General features: G+C 33.4%; 1 protein-coding gene across 2 annotated transcripts; it reads left to right on the forward strand.

Annotated features, from left to right (window-relative positions):
* Window positions 1-87: 87 nt before the first annotated feature.
* Window positions 88-25645, forward strand: LOC100377407 (phospholipase DDHD1-like). 2 transcript variants are annotated; one of them, XM_078010666.2, is made up of 12 exons: window positions 88-917; window positions 5340-5504; window positions 8728-8856; window positions 9580-9727; window positions 10047-10275; window positions 11263-11528; window positions 14661-14739; window positions 15833-15982; window positions 16991-17219; window positions 19352-19495; window positions 20464-20496; window positions 21831-25645. In XM_078010666.2, exons 1-12 carry the CDS (start codon window positions 218-220, stop codon window positions 21989-21991), a joined length of 2433 nt encoding a protein of 810 aa, XP_077866792.1. In that variant the 5' UTR covers window positions 88-217; the 3' UTR covers window positions 21992-25645. The 2 variants fall into 2 exon arrangements, with proteins under 2 accessions (XP_077866792.1, XP_085350586.1); XM_085494460.1 differs by lacking the exon at window positions 20464-20496.
* The last annotated feature ends 465 nt before the right edge of the window (window positions 25646-26110 follow it).

Consider the following 26110-nt stretch of genomic DNA (forward strand, 5'->3'; position numbering starts at 1 on the left):
ACTTTGATAATATTTTCGCATCTAAAACTATATAAGTCTTTTAGATATTTTAAATATATTTATAAGTCTCGTGAATTGCGTGATTTGGATGTTGGTCAGAGTTCACGTGAATGTCGATTATGTGACGGAATCATTTGCTGTTATTTTCACGCAGGTGTTATGGGTGTGATACCGAAGTGTACGTTTCTGGGGAATGGCGAAATAGGAATATAAATGAATGAATGCAAACATGACATATCTAGCATCAGGATACCAGGCGCTAAACCTCGACGACGATGATGACGAACCTAACGGCGAAGAAGACGAGTCGATGGACGTCTCGAGTACGAGCCGAAGTGGGGACGACGAAGTGTATGAACTAATTCATGATGAAAATGATGATGACGATGATGTTACCCCTGTAGATAACGATCCTCCGCCTATTGACAACATTACGGAGGGTACTGACACAGTACAGTCTACAAACGACGACAGTACAGACGACAGTGTCATCGTAATTTCTGATGATTCTGACGACGGCGGAGAAACTATTACAAAAAAAGACGACGACGAATGCGTCTGCGAGAAGAAAGTTGAACATTCAAATGCCGTTGAGGGAGATCCCCTCACGGGCGGTGAACAGGAACATTTTGAATATGACCAGCCTAAACGAAGAGAACAGTCCACACAGGTACAGGCACCGGATATTATACAAGACCTAAACGCCCGGGAAGTTCGGTGGTTCTACAGAGAAAACAAGGAAGATAGAAAATGGACTCACTTCATAGGTTACGACTCCCTGCGAGTCGAATGGAAATATCGAGAAATACACTTCCACAACACAAAGACTCATGATACTATTGAAATGATAATTGTCAGAGGTGGTCTTTATGAAGTTGATGTTGTAACCAAAAAATGCTACCCAATTTACTGGGAAGGTAAGTTGCAGTCTAAAATGATTTGTTGTTGTTTTGGTACAATATTATATAACGTCATATTGATGGTATGAATTATTCATAAATTTTGGGAAACGCATGGGAGATTCACTCTACTGCAAGACGCAGTAGAATGGAAATTGTAAATCCACTCACATCTGTACAGTGCAAAATGTGCGTTCAAGTTGGAGAGATTGACTGGTACAATGAGAAATGCAGACGACCAGCTGACTTAATTTATGCTTCAACACAGAGACCAGCTTATCTGCATGTAAGTTCAGTAACCTGCTGGGATTGATCAACAAAATAATCTCTGGTGTGCTTTCAGGACAGATATATCCCAAGATTCACACTTACTTATACCATCAAAAATGTTTTATAATAAAGTCTAAAATACCATCACAAAATTTTTATGAATATTAAATTGTTCATATTATGTTTAGTGAGTGTGGTGGGAAATCTAAAATGTCTTCTTTCTGCATAAGATAGTTTATGCTTCACATAACCCGTAGCTTATTCGTAGCCACTGTTTCACTATTAAATACAGCAAGTCTCAGAAGTATTGGGGCAGCCAATTTGCAAACTCGCTAGCGAATTGGCTAACTGCTTGGATTTTAACTAAACAGTTGGCTTTTGAATCTCGCTGGCACCATCTTGTGGTCACGCCCACTCTGGGCGATTGTATATACCGGTAACAGCAGGGGACGATCGTCATACTTTTGGAGCTAATCAGCCACAGTTGGATGACTATTTCAATTTCAAATATACTAGGGAAAGTGTTCTATATTTAATGAGGTATTCGTATACAAGGGATTGACCATGCAAAAACGATGAATGAGGTCAATTTTTTAGTGGGTGGCTAATGTTACCCGACGAATTATTTAGATGTGAAAGTTTTTCATTTCCTTCCTGATTTGTAGGAAAGTTTTTCTCAACTTGTCTCTGTAGTTTCAAGTAGTGTTCAAGATGGCTACCCCCATATAGTAAATATCAGCAGATTAATCGCATTTATCATATTATCGCTTTACGCCAGCTGACTGTGGCCATTCCTAGGCTTACCAGGAAAACTATTTTTACATTATCACGCCTCTAACAAAGCAAATCATTCAAGGGAATCTAGACATGTACCTACCAGGCTACGTAAAAGCATTCTACCAGTGAGTCCCTTAATGCAACTTAGACTCGCCCAGCGTGGACGCAGCCATGAGTTGGCGCCAGTGAGATTCGAAAGCCAACTGTTTAGTCAAAACCTAAGCAGTTAGCCAATTCGCTTGCGAGTTTGCAAATTGGCTGCCCCAATACTTCTGAGACTTGCTGTAATGCAAATGGAATATTTCAATATTTGTCAAGGTTTGCAGGATATAATCACATCTACCATGTTTATTTTGTAGTACACGCCACTCATTGGCAAGTAAATGTTTGATTTGTAGTGAAAAATTCAGAAAAGAGTTGTTGTCAATTGGTGCAAATTCACAAGTTTTCAAGTTGCGGGACCCAAAATATCAAGCAAACCTGAAATCCATAAATTGTCTATTGTGTAATCTTTGACTTCTGTAATGCGAGTGTTTGCAGTTACTGCGTCAGGTGTATGTATTTGTGTATGTATTTATGTATGTAGATTTGTATCTGTTCCACTGATATCTCCGGATCTTATAATCAGAATTCAATGAAACTTGGTACATAGATGCTTTCAGATAAGTATTAGTTTGTGGTTGAGACCCATACATGTATGCATATTAATGACCTAATTTGCATATTAACCAATTTAATATATTTTCACTTGTTTCTCAAGTACCATTGAACAAATTTTAATGGAACTTGGTACATAGATGTTCTGGAATAATGTGTAGACCTGATTAGTTTTTAGTGGAAGATCTTGCATATCAATGACCTAATTTGTATATTAATTAGCAAATCTTAAGCCACTTCACCTTTTTCTCAGGAACTCTCTAACAGATATCAAAATTCATAGATAGTATTGTTATACCACAGTTGATTGGAACCACCCTGACCACTGCTTGTAATTAAGACATATTTCAGTGATTTTGCATGCCATAGATGCAATTTTTTGCTTTATGATGTGCTTTATGATATTAGAAAATATAGTCAATACAGTCAATGAAGTTTTCTTTGATTTGTAATTGCTGTTTTAGACCCCCCCCCAAAAAAAAAAAAAAAAAAAAAAAAAAAAAAACTGTTAAATTTATATCTTAGGTTGATTGCTCATGTTTAACCATTCACAGTATGTACATGCTCCTCGTTCACAAAAAAAATTAATAAAATTATATTATTAATAAAATCATCATCATCATCATCATTTGCCCTTAGCACAACCAGATTGGTGGAATCATTTATAATAAAGAGTTCATTCCCATTTTACTTACAATTTATTTAGTAAAGTGTAATAGCATTAGTATCAAATTTCTTTACTAATGATTGACTGATATGTTGCAAAAAGCAATAAGCATTAAAGAATAGTGTATTCAACCCTTGACATTAATAATTACACAGTAGAGGAATTTGATCTTGGCTCCTTCACTCTAGTCGGCCATTATCATTACATATCTATTTCATTTCTTATTTATATAACTATTGTTGCACATGAAATAAAAAGGTCATTCAGAGCCAGCACATAATAGTGTGAAACTGTACTATAATTATATTGCCTTTTGAAAAATTCTGTGCATTATATAATCTTTTAAGAGAGTTGTAATGAACAATAAAAATTAATTATTCAGTATTAGGTATAACAAACCTACCGTAGTTATTATTATGATGAAAGAAGATAATTAATGTTTGTCTGTCTGTCTGTAGTATTACTGTCACTATCAGTAGTAATTCCCAGAATAACATAATGCTGTCTTTGATGTATTTATTTCATCAAATTACTGTGTCATTCATTAAATGATTATGTAATAATATCCAGGTAACGTGGGATATCAATTTTCTTATGTAACTATATATTACGTTGTATAAATTAAGTGCATATATCATCTAGTTGTATGCTTGTTGTTTAACAAAACGATGAAGAACTAAAAATATGTGATCGGGCTACAAATTTCTAAGAAGGTCAAAGCATAAAGGCCATGTTCACCTAATTTTTGGTTATCTGTCAACTCGCCAGTGAAACAAAGGAGTACTTTCTGCTCACTTGTTATTATTAGCATTATTATTCTATATTATTTTCAGGCCGTTAATTAAATTACTATATTTTAAAATTTATTTGCTCTTTAGATTAATTAACTGATAAAGAACCATAAATTCTGTCACTTCATCTCTCCACTCGTTGATATATAATTATTAGTTTCTATGATGAACATGTAATGCATAATTCATACAGTCCTGTTAAAATGTTAATAATTATACTCACATAAGATAATTTGTTAGGGCAATTATGTGCTTCAATGCCTACATTGCCTACAATACTGCTTCTTTTATTTGTCACAAAAAAACACTACTGTTAATATCTGATTATTCTCCTTATATATTATGTTCTGTTGCAACCATAGACCTTATGAAGGTCACATCACAGCACACCATATTATCACAGCACATCATATTATGCTATATACTGTGAAATACTTTATTTTCGCTGGAATTAATTTTCGCTGAAAAGACTTTTTGGGTGTTTTGTATGGAATTTATTTTCACTGATTTTTGATGAGTTTAACGTGAAATATAGGAAAAAAAGTATATTCGCTGGATTTTATTTTCACGGATTTATCCCTTCAGTGAAAATAGCGAAAATAAATTCCAAGCAAAAATAAAGTATTCCACAGTATGTCATCTATTTAAAGATATTTAATTTAAATATGGGTTGCAAAATTACATAACAGGTATCGCCTATTTTCCTAATTTATTTTTCTTTACTCCTGTTGGATGTACAAATGTTCTCCTATAGTGCATTTCTGCCCACAATGCTGGGATTGAGGAAACTGATCAACATATTTAATAACTATATCTGGTCATGTGAGCTCATTAACAATTCATAAATACTATATCTGAAACATTATTGCAGATAAAGACATTCAACTAGTGATTTATTGAAGGCAATCAGTTCATAATCTGATCAACATATTTAATAACCGTATATGGTCATTTGACCTCATTAAAATGCATAAATATCATATCTGGGGCATTATTGCAAGTAAACTTTCAACCAGTGCTTTAATGAAGACATTGAGCTCATGATCGGAACAAACTATTTAATTGCATATATATATATCTGGAGCACTATTTAAAGATGCTGGCGGATCTACCATCTTTGATGGCTTTTTTGTTGTTGTAGTTATTGTTTTATTGGTAGCAAGATCTACACTACAAATTAGTTTTTATGGATGAACAACAAATATTTTCAGATGAATAAAAAGAAATTTTTTTTTTACTACAACTCAATACTATAATATTCACTTTTTATTTTAACAGCTGAGGCAGTTGATGTAATGCGAGGTACTTGGTTCGTTGATGGAACCTGGCAACCCATTGATGAATCAATGGCAGAAGAATTAGAGGAGTCTCATCTTGAGAAGTTCCGTGGCCAAAACAAAAATGAACCTCCAGAAACGTTAAACATCAAAGGAAAAGTACCTAGTAAGTGTCCTGCTTAACTAACTATTCATTGTGTCAACATTTGAAACACAATAATATTGTATCAAAGACTGTATGTACACAAGTATGTGTAGAGAAATAAATTATTGAAAGTAAAGTAAATTAATTATTTACAATAATACAATCAAATTTCTGTTTTTTCAAACAGTATTCAAGTACCGTAAATATTCAGTCTGTAAAGTGGATGAGACTGTATACATGTACTGTAAAATACTTTATTTTAGCTGGAATAAATTTTGGCTGAAATAACTTTTTGGGTGTTTTCACTGATTTTTGACCAGTTGAATGTAAAATATAGGAAAAACGGTATATTCGCTGGATTTTATTTTCACTGGATCATTCCTTCAGCGAAAATAGTGAAAATTAATTCCAAGCGAAAATGAAATATTTTACAGTACAGTATTATTTGAGAGCCTGTAATGACAATTGCTTGCTACACTCGGATCCCCAGTATAGAGATTTGAATGTTTACAGTGATTGAACTGTATACATGTATATACACCCAATCACAATAATCTAGGATGCGTATATATAAACTGGTTATATGTTTTATGATAATTTCTGTGCATACTATGGATGTATCTAAATATAGATCACATCATGTGAACATTCTATGGCAGTATTTAGGTTCACCCTTGTAACCCAACATGTATAATAATATGAGGTTATTACAAAGATACCTCAAAGTATTCATGAAGACAGTACAGCAGATGTATCGACCGACGTGCATCGGAGGTCGATGAAATGGCGTACTGTCTGAGTGCATACTTTGAGGTATCCCCCTATTAAATAACCTTATTATTATACATCTTTTTCTTCCAAGGATACATCATGGGAATGCCAAAATCCAAAAAGAACTGCTTTGTGTGGAGTCCGGTCAAACCTTTGTGGCAGCCATGTTTGTTTTTATTATTAGACGATGCTTATGCGCGTAATCATTCCATATTTGGAATTTGCATTTTCTTATATGGTAGGATAAAATACCCTGTAAAATACCGCAAAATTACGGCATGCTGTAACTTATGGCGTTATGGTGACAGATGTTTAATAATACTGGTAATACTGGTTACTATAAAGTATTTGTCTGAGTTATAGTAAGATTATAAACATGTCGCATACATTAATTGTGTCTGCCCATTTTACTATGGAAATTAGTGTGAATGACTGGAAACCATGTTAAAACAAATTTTGGTTCCCAACTTTTTCTTCTACCTTAATTCAGGCTACTAAATATTTTGAAAATAATCTATAGTACTAATGAGCCCATGATATATCAATGTATGTATAATATAATGTACTATTGCCCATATTTGAACATTGTGTAAACTCAATTGCTGCATGTATACATTATCAAAATATTTAGTAATGAAAAACCATGCAATATTTTCAGTGTTTCGAGGTTTGTGACGGAAAATAAATGCATGTTAACACAAAGCACTTTAAACAAGAAGTTTTTATCAACTTCATTTGGTCAAGTCAATGTAAAAGTACACAGGGTGCTGATAAGGGTTAGGATTAACCGAAGTGTGTTTTCTGTGTAAAACACTAACATGTGATTTTTATGTTCCATGCCACAGCTTTCTACAATAATGCACCAGGCGACACACCAGTCAAGTTTTGGTCAAATAATAGTCTAAAATAAGTGTTATCACCACAGATTAATCATCTAGCATATGCTGATGATATATCATAATAACTAGAATGCATTCCCCACAGTGCCTTATTGGGTTTTGAATAGAAATATATTCTTGATAGTGAGTTTCCATGTGGCTCCTGCACTATCTCACATAGAAGAGACTCCTCAGCCAACTCGATGGAGCTGTATTTAATAGGTCATTAACCTATTTTGTAGTCGACCGCAACCCTTTTTATATGAGGCGTTTCAACTGTGTTGATAGTAATGTAGTAGTATTTCTTTCTAATGTTCAATATTCAATGTGATATTTTTTATTTCGGCAGTGTGCATATTACATTATTTAAATTTGTTCAGACTAAAATGTTATATCGGGCAATAAAACTGATAAACTATGACCTAACATCCCAATGCGACTAAGATTAACGGTTTAATCATATCCCATTATCTTTGCGTCTCCTTGGAGACCGCCTACAATAATTATATTTTTCTTTCCTCTTCATGACGTAGTGGCATTTTTCATACAGAGAAGAGGTATGTTATAGACTGAAAAAAAATAGCAAAATACATGTATACATTGCAGGCATGTTTCTCATCTGCTTACCAAGCACTGATAACAATATTACAAAATAGCAATTTTATACGCAGCGTGAATTGTGTATTGTAAGCATCATTGCTTTCATTTTACTTTTTTTCCATATTTTGTTACAGTTAAATGTGAATCATTTTTTTAGCATCAGGCTATGGATAAAGTTAAGACTGAATTTGCTTTGTATATGTTGATGATTTGTTGTCATTAAGACTGCTAAGTGTAATTATAAATTAAATTAAATTGACCAGAGCTAAAATGTGTGGACGATATTTTTTCTGTTACATTCAATAGTGTTTATTCACATGCTAAGAAATAAGGTGTGTGTTGTCCATTAAAATGTATACATGTGCCAATGTATTGGCCTATCCTGTTAGCATAATCTGACCTGTTTAGCAAAATTACTTTTTTCCCTCAATTTATATGTATAATCTTTAAAGGATATAATACCTTGTATTATAAATTTTATGGTGGGCTCCCGACTGAAATTTCCCATCATAAGATTTTGTGAATTCCTCAGTACTAAGGTATAGACAGAAATGATGCTGTTTTATCGAATGCTCTGCTGTTGTGGCTTACAAGTAAATAAACTTCTGCTAAATAAAAGTCACTTTGGTATATATGTGTTACTTATAACAATTGCTTTTATTTATTTATTTTCCATCCTCAGTTTCCAATACATATAGTGGATGACCATTTGAATGCCAGAATTAACTTTGTTCGCCCCCCCCCCCCCAAAAAAAAAAACTTGCACAATTACTAGTATTTGTATATTTTGTTTTCCAATTTTGTTTATCTTCTATCAAGAGCTAGCTGTAGCAAATGAGATTTTAATGTCCATTTGCTTCAAAATTAAGAAATATACAGAAAAGTATGGAAAATATTGCTTTAACATTTTGGTGGATAAAAAGATGGCATTCAAGGGGTTAATAATTTGCATATCTCTGTGATTGCTTACCATCGATCTCATCTTTGTTTTACAGTTTTACATAACATAAGGTTCAAGGACAGCCATGTAGATTGGAACAGTTTGACTGAAATCTACTTTTATAGCGACAAAACCAGCTCCAAGCTAGCTAGGTCGATTGGAACAAGCATTGGTTTGTCAAAAGGTATGCAAATCACTTTCACTTCCTTGCTAAACTATTAAAGTGTTTAGGCATAGTTATTTGTAATGCAAAATAATACTGTAACAGTTATAAAACTCAGACATATACTGTTCCCAGTGTTCTCTGAAAATAGTCAAAGGTGCTTGATGATTTGTATGTGGGGTCTCTTTTCTGTCAGTTTGTCTACATTTTTAAAATTATTTTGCTCAGTATTGTCAAAGTAACAGTTTGGTTTTTTGTTACTGGTTAATTTGTTACTACGAGTCTCAGAAAGTTCAACATTTTTTTTTGGGGGGGGGGGGAATAAGTGTAATGTTGCACTTTGATTAGCAGTCGTAGTTGGATTGTCAGGTTCCTGCAATATTAACATCTATTGTCCTGGTGGTACACTTGGTGGTGAGGAATCATAAATACTACCTTCCTTAATTATCCAAGCCAACACCAAAGCACTTGTATATATATTTGACTGTTCTGCTACTCAACTAGCTGAAAACACAATTATTTGAAGATGTGGTAGTATCTGTTTGGTCAGATTTCCAGATGATGTTGGTCAGTAGGCGTATTCTAGTGCCACTTTGCGTAACAGCCAACTGATTCATCAGTTATTACAGTTGCTCAGTGGAAGTAACTCAACAGCTGAATACTCACTTCATTTGTTCTGTTGTAACAACTTCTATCATTTTTTAATTCTGACTAAAAAATATTATTTTAATTTCTCTCCTGTAGCGTCTTCCAGTGGTACTAGATTGCATCGTGGTTACTGTCTAGAGGCAGCACTTGATGACAAGCCACCACCTATATCTCATCTTGTATTTGTCATTCATGGTATAGGACAAAAAATGGATTCTAGTTGTATCATTAAAAGTTGTACTGAGTAAGTCTGCAGCTACTAATAGTTAAAAGTCTCTTTGAAATACTGTGGGGTAAAAAATAATACCTATTGTTTGTGTGGAGTGCATTTCTGAATTTGTCTTATTTGTTGGCTCTCATTGTAGGTGAGAGATTGCATACATCAATTTCATCACACATGATTACGGTAGATTCAAATCAAATCAAGTCAAAATCATTACACATAATCTTATGTATGTGTTACCTCTCGTATGATCAATATCTCATATATTTGATACATTGAAATATTGAATCTGTACACATCAATTACCTAATTTGTTTTTCTTTGTCGACCCTTTTCACAGTTTAAGGACAACAACACAGAAAATGGTCGCCAAGCATTTTCCTAGTCTTGCAAGTGCCACGTCAACTAAGAGAGTTGAATTCCTCCCAGTCGAATGGAGATCAGTACTCAAATTGGACGGTGATATGGTCGACTGTGTCACGCCGCACAGATTACGAGGACTTCGTAGTGTGCTGAATTCAAGTGCAATGGACATCATGTATTATACCAGTCCTTTATTTAGATCTGAGGTATGTGATTCCCCTGCACTGTCTGTCATGTAGTAATGTGTTGTATTTAAAGTGCAGTGGTTGTCACACAGTGTGCATCTGAATCACACATGTGCTACATATAGCATTACATTGTGAGTTATTTATGTACCGGTAATTATAATACTATGCAGCCAATCGAGTCTCCCTTTACTTAACTATTCTGATTTTTAATAGTCAGTTTGACACTGGTATATGAAATACTGGTACATGGGGTTTTGATGATCGGAAATTGCTGCAGTGAAGTTCATAGAAGTCAGATTGTCAGTTGTCCCTATCAAGCATGTTTGTCTTCATGAAACCAAATCTAAAATTTTAAAATAGCTAACATTTAAGGGGATTTAACACAAAAGCTTTGTAGAGCAACTATATTTTCATGTGGACAACCAGTTTCTCAGAGTGGTTGTAACCACGTATTTTCTTTAATATTGATTCCTTGTTCATCGCATTTGATACCATACCTGTCCAAGAGTTTGCATATGATCAAGCACATTCAACAATGATGAGGATGTTGACTTTGACTGTGTTGCCACAAACCCTAAAAACATCGTAAATTCAGGTGGTATATAATGCTTATTACAATAAAACATGCATATTTTTTGTAACCATTTCTGTTTCTTCATTGTAAAAGTGTGAAATCAATGACGGCAACAACTAATTTTTCAATTTTGTTTTTCCCAAATGGAGGTACGATTTTTCTCAATCTGGCACATGGTGAACTAAAATTGGGGGGTCTGCTTGGCTAAACACCCATGCTTCTAAAACACGTGATTTTTAGAGCTAAGTACCCTGGGCGCTAAGTCAGATGTGTATGGTAGGTAAATTCCAGCATTCTTAGATTACCTCGGTAGATTGCGAATACTAGGAAATACTAACAAGACAAAACACAGCTTCAAACAAACTGACACTGCTTTACAGTTAACAATGCTATCCACACAAAACTCATTATTGAAATAATTTCCTTTTTAGATTGTGAGAGGTTTACAGAGGGAGCTCAACAGGTTGTATAAAATGTTCTGTGAGCGAAATGAAGGGTTTGAAGCAAATGATGGGCGTGTGTCAGTTATATCACATTCGCTGGGTGCCGTGATCGTGTATGATATTTTGACAGGATGGAATCCGATACACTTATACGACCAGTACTTGATACATGAACATGCTGCGCATCCCGATTTAGATACGGTAGATAAAGAACACGAGGAGCTTGCCCGGGAGTTGAGTCGTGTCCGAGAGAGGTATGTGGTTCTTTTTTAACCAACACACTTGATATGGTGATATGTGTCCAATCATTTTTATCAACTTTTTTTAACTTTTTGTGATGTGTGGGCTGATTTTAATCAGATTTTGGTATAAATTCATGCATAATAATTAGGATATTTGCATACCATTTAAAATCTTTCAGCATGTATTGTTAATATCCAAACATTTTGCTCAAATTAGTTGAAACTTGGTACATGTGTTCTGTCTGCGTGGTTGCATGACTGATAATTGTTTGGAATCAATAGGTACATTTTAATTAGCTAATTTGCATAACAATGAAACTGTATTTTGGAAATGTTTTTTGTTTTAGTATTCTTATATAGCAGTTTGGCCAAATACTAATTATCAGTTTGTATCATGATAGTAATTTGTTTTTGAATTTAATGCATGCATACTGTGTATTCGCTTGTCAATGAATATCTAACACTATTTGTGAATATTGATGAACTATATTTTGTATCATAGTAACAGTTTGGTCAAATTGTTCAAATTTCACTCATACATCACACATGCACATGCATTTTTTTCATGATTCGATTAATGATAGCCGAATAGCAGCCATTTCAAGGCCGAAAATGCATCAAAATCGCACATTGTCACCATTCCGGACCCGGATCTCAGTTACGCATGGACGGATTTTGTTCAAATTTGGTACATACATTAAACATAATAGGACCTTGATGCACGTCATTTTTTTTTTTGGATCGTGTTTGAAATGGCCGACTGGCTGCCATTTTGTTTTAAAGAATTCAGTTCTGGATCCGTATCTGAGACTTGTCTGGATTGATCGAGTTCAAACTTCACACACATAAGGTACATCATGTCACAAATATGTTTGTACATTTGTTTCATGATCTCATTAACGATAACCAAATGACGGCCGCTTTAAGGCCGAAAATGCATTGAAATCACACATTTTCACCATTCCGGACCCGGATCTCAGTTATGCATGGACGGATTTTGTTAAAATTTGGTACATACATTAAACATAATAGGACCTTGATGCACGTCATTTTTTTTTTTCGAATCAAGTTCGAAATGGCCGACTGGCGGCCATTTTGTTTTAAAGAATTCACTTCTGGATCCGTATCCGAGACATGTCTGGATTGATCAAGTTCAAACTTCACACACACATGGTACATCATGTCACAAATAGATATGTGCATTTGTTTCATGATTCGCTTAACAATAGCTGAATGATGGCCATTTTAAGGCCGAAAATGCATCAAAATCACGTATTTTCACAATTCCGGAACCGGATCTCAGTCATGCATGGACGGATTTTGTTCAGATTTAGTGCATATATTAAACATAATAGAAGCTTGATGCACACCAATTTTTCTTCAGATCAATTTCAAAATGGCCGACATCGTGTCCATTTTGTTTTAAAGAGTTTAGTTTTTTATCCATATCTCGGACATGCCTGGACTGATCAAGACCACACTTCACACACATCATACAATGTGTTGTACATATGCAGGTGCATTTCGGATCAGACCACTGAAAGTGGTCTGAGATTTCGGTCATGATCTGCTTTGAATGTTTATGTCACTCAAATATGAACGGTACGGGGACGTGTCATTGACAATGACTTGTTTGATATGATTTGCCCATGTGCATTATAGTTGTGTGCCTATGGAGTGCCTATGATGTGTTCACAAATAAATTATTCATGCGTTTTAGATGTACCTACCATTGAGTTGTCATTTCTGGAGCGGAGCTCTATTCTTTTCCAAATATATCTCTCATTTACATATCACCAACATTCTAATAATTATTTTTTTTGCAATATTTGTTGATGTTTTAAAATTCAACATTGACTGTGAAAATGCTAATAATAGTTCCTTTGCAAATAGGCATTTGAATAATTATGAAAAAATATGTAAAATATTATTGTAATAATACTACATGTAATTAAAATTTTATATTCCTGTTGTATTTATTTATTTAATGTACAATAAATTCTGCAAAAAAATGAAAACAAGATGTGATATATGGTTTATTTTTCTCAATGTCTCAAACATCTCCTGCCCCAGGAATGGTCGTTGACACTAATACTGTAATGTAATTCGTAAAAGCAGATTTATCGTATAAACATTAGACTTCATTCGCTTCAATATATATGTATACCTGAGTCATTCTATCCAATAATAGTCTATAGGGTATCAAGTTATAAATAAGTTGTTGCTATGAATAAAAAAATCCCAGTTTAAATCCTGAGAGACTAATGAAATCTCAGCAGGTATATAAACGTAGTGTTGACTCATTGTCTGTTTCCTCATTCCTACTGCATCATTGTATGTATATATATATTTATATGTGTGTGTGATTTTTTTTTATCTTTCACTATCTCTGCTCTACATGCTCAACTCTGACATTTTGTCAATTACTCATTTGATTGAATACTTGTACATGCATTGTGTCAGTAGGCTAGTTTTTTTTTATGGTAATGGGGAGAAGAGGGTAATTATCAATAAAAGCAGCTAGTCTACTCAAAAATTGGGAAATCTGAACACTGTGTATTCATTACATTTATATCTTCTACCCTGGTCAATTGTGTCTTAATGTGAAACATGATGATTTTTGTTAGAAATTGATTGGTTAATTTGAAGCGGTGAATAAGTATTTTTTTTTATTACATGTGTTTGGCTGAAATAATAATATTATCAGCAAATTAAATATGTATTTGCACTTTCCTTGAATGGCAGAGGCATGTCAAAACAAGTCACATTGTTATGACAAAGCATACAATAATTGTAATTTTTGGGTTTTAATTAATATGTACATTTCTATGGGATATGCGCTTCTAAGAAAGCAAATACAACATTTTCAGTCCATGCCTTGGAAAACATTTTATGCTTTTAATGAATTACCATAGAAACTAATAATGCCAAAACAAAGACTTTAATAACCATTTCTCACTAAAATTTGAACATTACATTCTCAATTTAAAATGGTGACCCTACAATTTTATTTTTATTGTTTGTATGTTCTAATGACTATCAGTAATTTACTTTGAAGTACCGATACATTTTAATTTTTTAATTCTGTCCAAATTACTCAACCCCAGATAAAATGCAATGTTTTTTTTTTGTTACCCTTTACAGAGTGGGTGAATTGGAAAGCCAGTTATTAAGCACAAATCAAGTAGCTGCTGTCACCAGAATGCCAACTTTGAATTTTAAAGTAAGTACATTATAATATTCTCCTGGTAGAGGAGGAAGAAGAGTTATAAATTGATTGTGGTTACGGTATGGTGATGAGTGATATTCACTAAATTTTCATTGAAATGTGATCTTATAGCACCAAGCATTTGGTGTACTCTATAATGAAATATCTTCCACTAGGATACATGTATTGTTTGTTTTGAACTTGCCCTCTTTGATGCGCATTACTGCATGAAGTTTGCCAAGTGGCGGCCATTTTAGGCACATGATGTTTATGATACAAAATCTGCAAAAAGGTAGACCTTTTGACCTAATTTAGTAATTCAATTAACGATACAGTACAACATTTTCTGTTCCTACCTCAGATAAATGTATGTACATAATTTACTTAAAATACTAAAAAATTCAGGTATTTGTTTTGTAGGTGCACTCCCCACTGTTTAAATTTAAACCCCAACCGCATCACATAGTGTTACGGGTAGGTCCCAAAATGATGACAATTTTATGAAAAAATAAGGAAGGGGGCCATTATATTATATATGCTGCATCATTGTGTAGACCATGGATACACAGCACCTCTGTCTTCTACATAATTATATGTACCGGTACTATAAATATAGACGAAGTATGAAAAGACTCAAGTTTGGATCAAGGATGGCCCGTTTGAGAAATATTGAAATTTGTTGTTTTCTAAAGTTGACATTTCAGGAAATTTTGCATCTGCTTTATTTTAATACACTGTCATTCTTTCTTCAAGATTATATGTCATTTTCTTATTGCTATCATTATTATAGTTTTAATGCAATTTTTGTATAAACAAGTGTCTGAATTTTTGTCACTGGTGAATTTATTTCATCATACATGTTTCTTAGACATGGATGTAAAAGTATTATTATTATAAGAACTCCTATATTGTTACATGTGATACATTTCCAAAAATATTGCATTAATTTAATCTTCTCCAGTTTCAAAGTGATAATAATTTTCCATTATATACAATAGGATGTTCATTCCCATAATGCATTGCATATATGTAGAGTAATTTGCTCAGTAGAGCAATATTTTAATTGGGCTCTAACTGCCTCAACATTATTTTCACTATTAAAATGCAGGTTGATAACATGTTTTGTCTTGGTTCACCTCTGGCTGTGTTCTTGGTAATGAGAGGTGTACGTCCACATGGCAAAGGCAAACAAGACATGATACTACCAAAATCTCAGTGTAAAAGACTTTTCAATATCTACCATCCAGCAGATCCAGTGGTGAGTGACAGTACACCTAATTCTTTTGGTTAATTGTAAAGAGTGCTATCAGTTTCACAGTTAAGCTAATACCCGGTATTTAAGCCAGTATCATTAATACTGTGATGTGTTGACTCGGGGAAAACACAAAACATCAAAGAAACCAGAGAGTTTAACTTCTTGTTTATTCTACCGGCACTACTTTTTTTAACATATCTATACACTTGGGTGATCAGGTGACATATAACACCATTACAAAAGTATGTATTCTGATGCATGCAATAAAGTAGTCCCCAAAACATCACAAATGCGCTATAGTGATCGCACCGCATTTTGTTTGATATAGAACTCATAGTGACATGTGCAACACATGTAAAATACATTATTTGCTTGTCAGGTAATTCAAATACAAGCTGCGTGATGACTGTAGTTCTTTTAATGATTCACTGAATAAACTTTTAGATACAAAGGGGTAGATGGTTTGTATACTTTTAAATCAGAATAAAGCGTCCCAGTCGTCACACCACCCCGTGTTCAATACGAGTTCCATATGGCATATTCTGCACCCAGAAAATGAACCATTCATTCAGTCTTTGGCTCTATGTTGCCTGTATACATACCACAGATAAGAACACTGCACAATATTGAACTATCAGGGATTGCTACTCACTGTCAACTCATCAACTATATTGTGACAGCAAGTCTGTCTTCTTTTGATTGGTGTTGCCCATTTAATGATGAAAACAGATTGGCCATAGATTTAGTTGTGTATATATTTATATATGCATACTAACTTTACAAAATTTCAATAATCATAGAATATGACCCTCTAAACACTCATCCCCTATTTCCAATTACTAATATACAGTTCTTTGTCAGTTGTTTTTGAAAAATATTATGATGGAATGTGAATGTATGTTTGGGTTTGTGCATTGTATTATTAGATTTGTGACTTTATACTAATAAATATTAGAGACATCAATGGCATAATATTATAAACCTCTGATATATGATTTGTTATTAATCTAGGCTTACAGAATTGAACCCCTTCTCATAAAACACTACTCGACCATAATGCCGTTGAAGATCAACAACAGCGATGCATTGAAACAGAAGAGATATTCAAAAATGACGATGATGGCGTACCCGTCAGCGAAAGATAAACCCAAAGAAATGATCTCCAGTGGTGCCTCTGCCATGATGCAGGATGTTACCATCATTGACTCTGGTCCTAAAAAGGTCCACGTCAAAAAATCAAGTAAGAAATTACAAGTTTTGTTACATTTTAGTTTAATTTTTATGTTAGTTGACAATGCCCTCTTGAATGGGATATATGGAACATGTGCATATAGTGGCAAGTTTTTTTTTACAATATGTTGTATCAAAATACAGTTTTGAAATGCACATCTATTACTCTTGAATATATTATAAATATAAAGTTTCAACTTTTTTCAAAGAAAAAAAAATCATAAAATTAAATTGAGACTTTGTGACTGTTGATGTCATTATTAATTCACTTGTTAGGCTTTTGTTGGAATTTAATTATTTCCATTATAGACAAATGTATGTTTTCAGAGAGGTTTCACTGTATCACTTACATGTTTTTTTTTTAGAAAATTAATAAACTCAAAATAATAATAATAATAATCCATCTTTGTTGATGTTAATAGTCTCACATCTAACATGAGACGTTTCTCGGTCTCGCATCTCACTCATTTAATCAGTCATGCATCTCACCTTGGGTTCAAATTAACACAGCCTGCAGTGACTTTATGAATGTTACACCTTCCACTCATTTCTTCCTCCATTTCCTAGTAGTTGTTGATGGAGACACTGATACAGAGCTTGAGAATGAACTATCTTCACTTCACTCTACTGATTCAACTGCATCCTCTTCCTCCTTCTCTGCCATCACTGGCATCACATCTTGTAGTAGTAGCGACACTAATACAAGCTTCGGTAGTGTTATCTCTAACATCAATCCATCTAGTCATAGTCTCCATGACGATATAAAGCCCTCCTCATCTTATCCTTCTCTCTCAGCCGTGTCTGAGTTGTCGTCTTCTATAACAGAGTCGCTGACAGGTACCATTTAAACAATGATTAAATAAATGTGTCTATCCTCGTTAGTGATCATCATCTGCAAGCTTGCCTTCTTTTTATGTGTGTTTGAATCACATACTTTTTTTTTTTGCATCAAGTTGCTGCTCTTTCTGTAACTTAAACTATATTAAACTATACATGCTAACTGTGGCTGTTTTTTATTCCCAGCAAGCTTCAGTAAATATTGAATTTCTTTCAGAATGCCAGTCTTGTCATCTTTTTTTTTTTTTGCTCATTCTTTAGATTTTGATTTTTTGTGTAGTATTTTGATTATTTTTATGTGCAGTATTTTGAAGCTGAATTGTGTAATGAGTAGATGGGAGGTTAAAGTTGATTCCGTCAATTTGATTGAAATCTGGTACAAGCTCTGATAACACTTGATTCTGGTCACCAGCGTAAATCATCTCTACCGTACCTTTGATCGTGTGATAAATGTATACCGTAAAATATTTTATTTTAGCTAGATTCTTTTTTGCTGAAAATACTTTTTAGGTGTTTTGTATGGAATTTATTTTCACTGATTTTTGTTGAGTTGAATGTAAAATATAGGAAAAAAGGGATATTCACTGGATTTTATTTTCACTGAATCATTCCTTCAGCGAAAATAGCAAAAATTAATACCAAACGAAAATAAAGTATTTTACAGTATACAATTTATGTATCACCGAATTGAAAATTTGAAACAGATTTGAAATTCATCTGAGCTGAGTATCAAATGTGGCCATACTTATTGGTTTAGTAGTTTTAATCAATTGATTGATTCTGAATTATATCAGGTTAATTTATTGATTTTGTGTAAATTATTTGACAATATCAGCTTTAAAGTACATGTACATAATGATGTTCAAGTGGATTACTATTATTAATGTGTATATTTCATTTCACACACTTGATAACTCATTCTAAGTCTTCATTTTACACTGTGCCATATATATTTTACTGTCTATTTTACTGTCTATTCTTAGTTCTTATCTAGTTGTATTTATATACCATATTTACTGATGAAAAATATGTTTAAAATGTTTTGACTAAAATTACAAATCTGAAAATAGAAAACAAATTCACTTGAGCTTACTAATACTAAAATGTTTTTAGGATATTCTAAGAAAATGTAATACTACCGTAAAATCTGTATTAGAAGCCGCATCCCCTCTGTTGCATTGTACCATTTTAATAGAAGCCGCGGCTTCTAATACAGATTTTACAGTAGTAGTAAATTATAGTAGTAGTAAATTATAATAATGACAGTGAAAAAGGATTGAAACATTGAACTGGTTTTGTTTTAAGGTTTCTGGAGCAAATGGAGCAAAAAGACTGAGAATGTGGAGACTGATCCGCAGTTACAAGTCTTGGAAAGTATGAAGGAGATAGCTGCCAAAGATGAGGTTGAAGTGGTTGAGAAGGGAGTCCCAGTCAGTGTTGAAAGTGTTGGTAAGTTGATGTGATGGTTGATGATTGTGCTAGAACACAGTGTTTCTTTTTTTATCTGAAGTTGTGTCTATATGTTTCTATGTTGCCATGGATTAAAAATGTATAATATTTATTCCATATTACTATTAGTCTTCTTTCAGATGAAGTCTGAAAACTAGGACTTATGTTTTGACCTCTGTCTGTTTACGTCTACACCTGTATCCCCAACATGACCAATCACATTCAAACTTCACGCATATGTCATGCATACAAAAATGGTTGAATGGCAGACATTTTAAAGGTTAAAATTCCTCAAAATTAGGCCTTATGGTCATTTTGTCCAGAACTAAATCTCAATCAATCTTGGTACAAACATCTCAAATTATGGGACCTTGATGCACATAATTTTCTGATAGAATTCAAAATGGCCAACTGGTGGTCATTTTGTTTTAACTAATGCTGCCTATGCACTGACTGTTCATGTTCAAACTTTATATATTTCTTAAACTTGATAGGTCACAGAACTGTGTAATACAATTACTTGTTATTCATTATTTAACACAGTTAAATATAGAATATGATTTGTCTATCAAAGTCTCTATACACGATACACAGGTTTGGCAATTGCACTTAAGAGAACCTGTACACAAGTCAAATCACAGTCATTCACAGAATGGTTGCATGGCAGTCCCCTGGAAAAAAACCCAAAAACATTGTGTATTTCTTGTCGTAGGTTTCTAACCTTTGCGTTGAGAAGCAGAGAAAAAATACCACATTATGAATGTTGTTAAGCTTGTCAACCCATTCCACTTCTTTCCTCACAATTTTTTATTCCATAAAAATCATTGTATATCTGCTCAGATTCATAGTATGACCACAGAATAGATCACAGTTTTCTTGCAAAGTGTCAAGCCAATTTATATTTTGTCATCATAGTTTTCTCTCCTTTTTATGTTTGTGTTTTATATCGGTAATTGCCATTTATCCAGCTTCTGTGTTCAAGGATGCCCATTTATACAAAGGTAACTGTCAAACAACAAGTAAATCCATTCTAGCTGCATGCTTTCATCTTTCACTGGTGTAGGTTATTAAAATTAAAGTAAATGTTCCTCTTCTAATTCTAATACTTCAGTAGCTGCTATACGTCTTCTTTCCTTATTTGGGTTTCTATTAATGGATGGGTGGATATGCATTTTTCTTTCTCTATTGATTAAAAAAATTACTTTATTTATAACTCATTTCAATTTTTTATACATTTATAGTGAAATATACTAAACGAACCTCAGCTTGAAGAAAAAATCCTGGTCAATATTGTATTTCTCCAAATTTTTTTTTTTTTGGAAAGGTGGGCATGAATACGATGAGATTAACCTCTAATGAAATCGTTAACTGGTTTGTGTTTACTTATTTCATTTGCCGTACTTTCGAAACATCAAAGTCGTCTCTCGTCAATTTGCAGAAACCTCATCAGGAGTCTAAACTGTTCTTTTGTTTACACATCATTTAATATTTAGTAAAAAACCTCAATATTGTCTTCTTTTCCACTCAATTATGTAGTATTTCATTAAAATCACTACTAGCAAGTTTGTTTCATATCAATCTTGTTGTTTTAAAACATTTATCGGTAGTTCTCCTACATGTATTCCACGTTAGCGCCCTCAAACTTAGACCTTAAAAATGACAACAGAATCAAAAGAAAAAATACAGGGAAATATTTTGTTAGCGCCCTCTATAGTTGGAGCTAGGAATAAATTATCTTTTGTAACAGCTTTTACTGTCAGTTTACAAATTCCATCACACACGATGCATGAAACATTTAATTTCAACTCATCAAATAGCAGCTGTTTTCTCTTTTTATATGCTGTGGTTATCATAAACAACAAAACTTGTGTTAGCCGACCCTTCAATTAAACATGGGAATAAATTTTATTTAGCGATATAGCTCGGCAATTACACTCTGCTTTCCCATTCTTCAACCCCCTCCAGAGATTTATTTCTGCTCTCAAAATGAATATTATTTTTAGAACCTGTCATTTTTTTCACTTGTAGTTTTGGCTTCTTATTCTTTTTCGTCCGCAATATGCCAATTATTTTAGTACTTTTCATGACAAGGATCTGATGGATAAATTAGTTAGCCGATCTATATTAAAAAAAAAATCTCTGTGTGATGTTTCTTTTTGATCTGATGAGCAATTAAAAAATTACATTTAACCAAAATGTTGCCATTCTCCCAACTTAAGTCAGTTTATAATGAAGAGTGTACAAGTGTATCATTTGAAATAAGATCAAGCAGACAAAATGGCGCTTACCAAACATAACACTACTATGTAACTATACTTCTGTTTGTGTTTTACAGAACTGGAATATCGCATTGATTTTGAATTGCGGGAAGGTAGCATGGAGAACGCCTATATATCGGCCTTGACCTCGCATACATCATACTGGACTTCGGCAGACGTGGTATTGTTTGTGCTTGCCCATTTGTTTCCAGACTATATGATAAACAACGAGTCATAAAGTTGTGATCTTTACGTCAGCTGAAGTTTATCATTTTCCAATTCAATTTGACTAGCTGCATCTATGAATTTTTCTATATCAAGGAAAGAAGTTGTGTTTCAAGCAGTTGATTCTGGTTTCCATAGAGTCCAGACATTTGCAGATTTGAAGGTCCTGCATTCTATGTCAACTGGGAACTCCCTTTTGCAGCATTCAGGAGGTTGCTGGGAATTCAATCCTGCTTAGAGAGGAGAGAGATTGAAGCTATGCATTTCTGAGAATATGCAAACATAGATGTCATTAGAAAACTTTGTGTTTTTTTATTGTTAAAACTCATTACACAGCTGCTGTATTTGCACTATTGGTAGCACATGTGTTTACGTAGATGACAGGTGAGTGTCTATGGTCAAAATACATCATATTTTAATGAGCCAGTATACAATTAATGCTATTTTTTGGTTTATTTACTTTTTTATTGGAGATGTGCTTCTAATGGAAGAAATACGGTAAACTTCAGATCAAATTTCGGTCAGTAACCTTTACAGTACCAAAAATGTACATTTTATCATTCTTAAATGCGACTTAAAAGTGCCTCAAAAATATTTCATTTTTTGTTGTTGCAAAATAGAGTGAAATAAATGTTTTTCAAAATTTATTTTCAAAAATGCTGTAATATTGAGTTTTCCTCCTGGTTGTTTTTTTTGACTCCTCAGTAGATTTTAGTTAATGTTTGTTGAAGAAATTGAGTTTATTTGGCTTTAATCCTCATTACGAGTGACAGTATCCATTTACAGAATCATAACAATGGGGACACTTCAATGGTAAATGTGCATATAATTTTTTTTTCTTTTCACTAAAAAGTAAAATATATTTTAGGCAATGACTTTAAAATCGGTACAGAATTCCCCTTTATATTGCATTGCCATGCATAGATCAAAATCTTTAAAATATGTAATTGATAAAATATCACGATTATCATATTTAATCTAATTTATTATAGTGATTAGTGAATCATATGTTTGGTTCAGTATTGGTATTAGTATTACAAAGTACCAATAGTGAGTGAATACTATCACTTTACAAGTGAGCAGCTAGTCTACAGAAGTTATTTTAATCTACTTCCATAACCCCAAAACGCTATTATTTTCTTGTACTTTTTTTTTTGGCTGACTTCAACTTTCAAGTTATTTATTTTCTTGTGCATTAAGCTTGGTTGACTGAATACTGTCATCCACTTAGATTGAAACTAATGAATACTTAATGTCCTGCTACAGAGTTCTTAGCTGCATGTTTTTTGGTGTGGGCCTGATCATTTGGTAATCTAGTGGTGCCCTATTAATAGGCTTTCGACAAAAACAGATAAGATACTGAAAACCAAAACCGACGAACTGAGTAAGCCACCGACTACTAAATTTAATGAAGTGATGTTTGTATATGTATGAGACATGGACATATTTCGCTCTGATTGATGTCACATGTTTTATCCTTTGATTTCCTCTTCATTGCACTATTAAAACCATTCTGTAATTGCAAACCTGTTTGAAGAAAGCGGCTTTATGGATACCCATTAAAACCGCTCCATCAAATCACCAGGATATACTGTGATATAGCTTGCACTGCAGCTGAAGTCTGTCGTGCGTATTTAAATCATATTTGCGCATAAAATTCCACTGATTGGTTTTCCACTCGGTAGGGGGTATTTGTAGCGGCACTAATTGTACATGTTACTTATTGAACCTGTCGCAGCGTGATGCACAGTACACGATAGTTGACTTATCTATACAAGTGCAGCTGAGCGAGTGTGATTTACTAGTAGAAAAAAAAACACATGTAACAATGAACTTTTTGGAGGGTATTGACTGTGAGGTCAGACCACAAATTGTAATAATGCACACTGATGTTCATGTTTGATGGTGTACATTTTTTAGACTTTAGATATAGCTCTTGAAAACTTTTAACTTTTTTCATGTAAGATGATGGTTCTATTTACAAATTATATTGCCATGTGGCAGGGTCTCTCCTCACTTAGTCTTCGTGCTACTTCTTGTTGTAGCTTAATAAACATGTTGACAGTCATGGCAGCCATGTGCCGCCCATAATATGCTTTTGGAGGAGTCTTCTCACTGGTACTATTTATGTTTTATTTACATTGTTGTTAAGTATTTCTATACCCTTGGTGCAAATTTGTAAATATTTTTGGGAATGACATATCAATTGTATTTTACCAGTATATAAATGCTTTCTGTACATACACGCCAATTATGATAATTGGTTCTGTCTTCTCATTGTCAATCGTTATTGCTGGAGCTATTTTCCAGATGCCCAGCATATATCAATGTAACAATATGACTGACTTCTTTGTATCCTGTTAGTTTGTACAGTGGATCCTGAACTCCAAAACTTATTTCATTTATGATTGACAGCTTCATTTAAGGTTTTAATTCAAATTTGTTTACTATTCCAAACTTGTCTGTATCTGATACACACTGGAGAATTATCAAAGAGTTATTTGATTAGTGACACACTTTAAAATTATATTTTCTTGTCGTACTGACAGAGTATTTGTCTTTCTGTAGTGCAATCTTTATTTACACAGACCAGGGTAGGGTTAAATTTATAGTACCCTTTTTTTCTGTCAGGTAGCTACTTTTGTTTTATATACTTAAACTATTAAAAATTATTGATTATTTTAAAGAGAAATATTATAGAGAAATATTTGATTCGAGAATAACTTTTTTTTGCCAAAATTGGTTAATCTGTTGCGTTTTAAAGCCAGTACCAGTTTCTACTAGATATAAGCTATAGTAGTTTAACTGAAATCAATTATTTTTACCGTTCAATTTGTTATATTATTTTCCAAACTGTTGCTGCTAAATTTATCTCAATTGTAAAATTGATGCTGTTAATTTAAATAAATTTATAGCATAGGAAACTGCCTTATAACATTCTCTGTCACGGTTACATTGTGTTTTTTTGTATCATACTGTAAAATCTGTATTAGAAACCGCGGCTTCTATTAAAATGGTACAATGCAACAGAGAGGATGCGGCTTCTATTAGAGCGTCTACACATATGAGAAATGGTGAATTTTTGGTTCTCAATTGTTCAAAAAGAATGGGTGCGACTTCTATTATGGATGCGGCTTCTAATACAGATTTTACGGTAGTAGTATTTTGTGGTACAGTACATATATTTGTCATTATGTAAGTGGTGGTGATATATGTTACGTAATTAACGGTGTCAATTTTGTCTATATATTTCCAGTTCTTAGCGTAATTGATTTTAAAACACCTTCTCCCATGTGATATATGCCTGGTGGTTACCCCACTGTCTAGTCAATATGTACACACATCCATAAAAAAATAAGAAGAAAAAAACACTGATCGTTGTACAACAGGTCAATATGTGCAACTGTTTTTACATTCTTTGCCCTGCACTGATTTACAAATTGGTTGGTTTCTACAGTAAACACTGCAGTTCCACACTTCCAGTCCACACTGGTGCTAATGTAAATATACAGAGAACTATTTTGAAAACATTGAGTGTTTTTAAAACCTATCAATGATTGACCGAAGACTAGTGTTTATGATAACACAGAAAATGTATATAAAAAAAAAAAAATGTACCGTACTTGAAAATTTGGCAAATTAAACAAAATGCTTTTGTTGAAGAGAATGTAAATCTGTGTTTTTATTCTCCACCCCCCCTTCTCATCTTAAAGTTGATCAAATGCAGAGTGTTTTGCATATTTATAATTCCGTTATCTTGAGTTGAGTTGAATATAACTTCTATATGGCACTCATCAATCTTGTGTTGCCTCACAGAGAACTTGCTGTGAACTGTGCATTTATGTAACAAATATCAGTCATCTCATGGGGGTTATATATTCGCTTTAACATGTTTGCATTTTAGTCTAGCTACAATTCCAAAAATGTGCTATGTATTTACTTTCTTAAGCGCCACAATGCTAAAAATGTTAAACACATTCAATTGACTTAGAATTCAATTCTCAACCACAACCCCCCCCCCCCCTCCACAGCAACACCATGTGCTTGCATGTATCTTCGCTAATACCTTTACCCCTACTTTATAAATCTTTTTGTAACAAAACACAATCTTATTGACATAAGCTTCTAATTT

The sequence above is a fragment of the Saccoglossus kowalevskii genome, chromosome 2 (genome assembly GCF_978046115.1).
Source record: "Saccoglossus kowalevskii chromosome 2, keSacKowa6.1, whole genome shotgun sequence".
In the NCBI taxonomy this organism is placed as follows: Eukaryota; Metazoa; Hemichordata; class Enteropneusta; family Harrimaniidae; genus Saccoglossus; species Saccoglossus kowalevskii.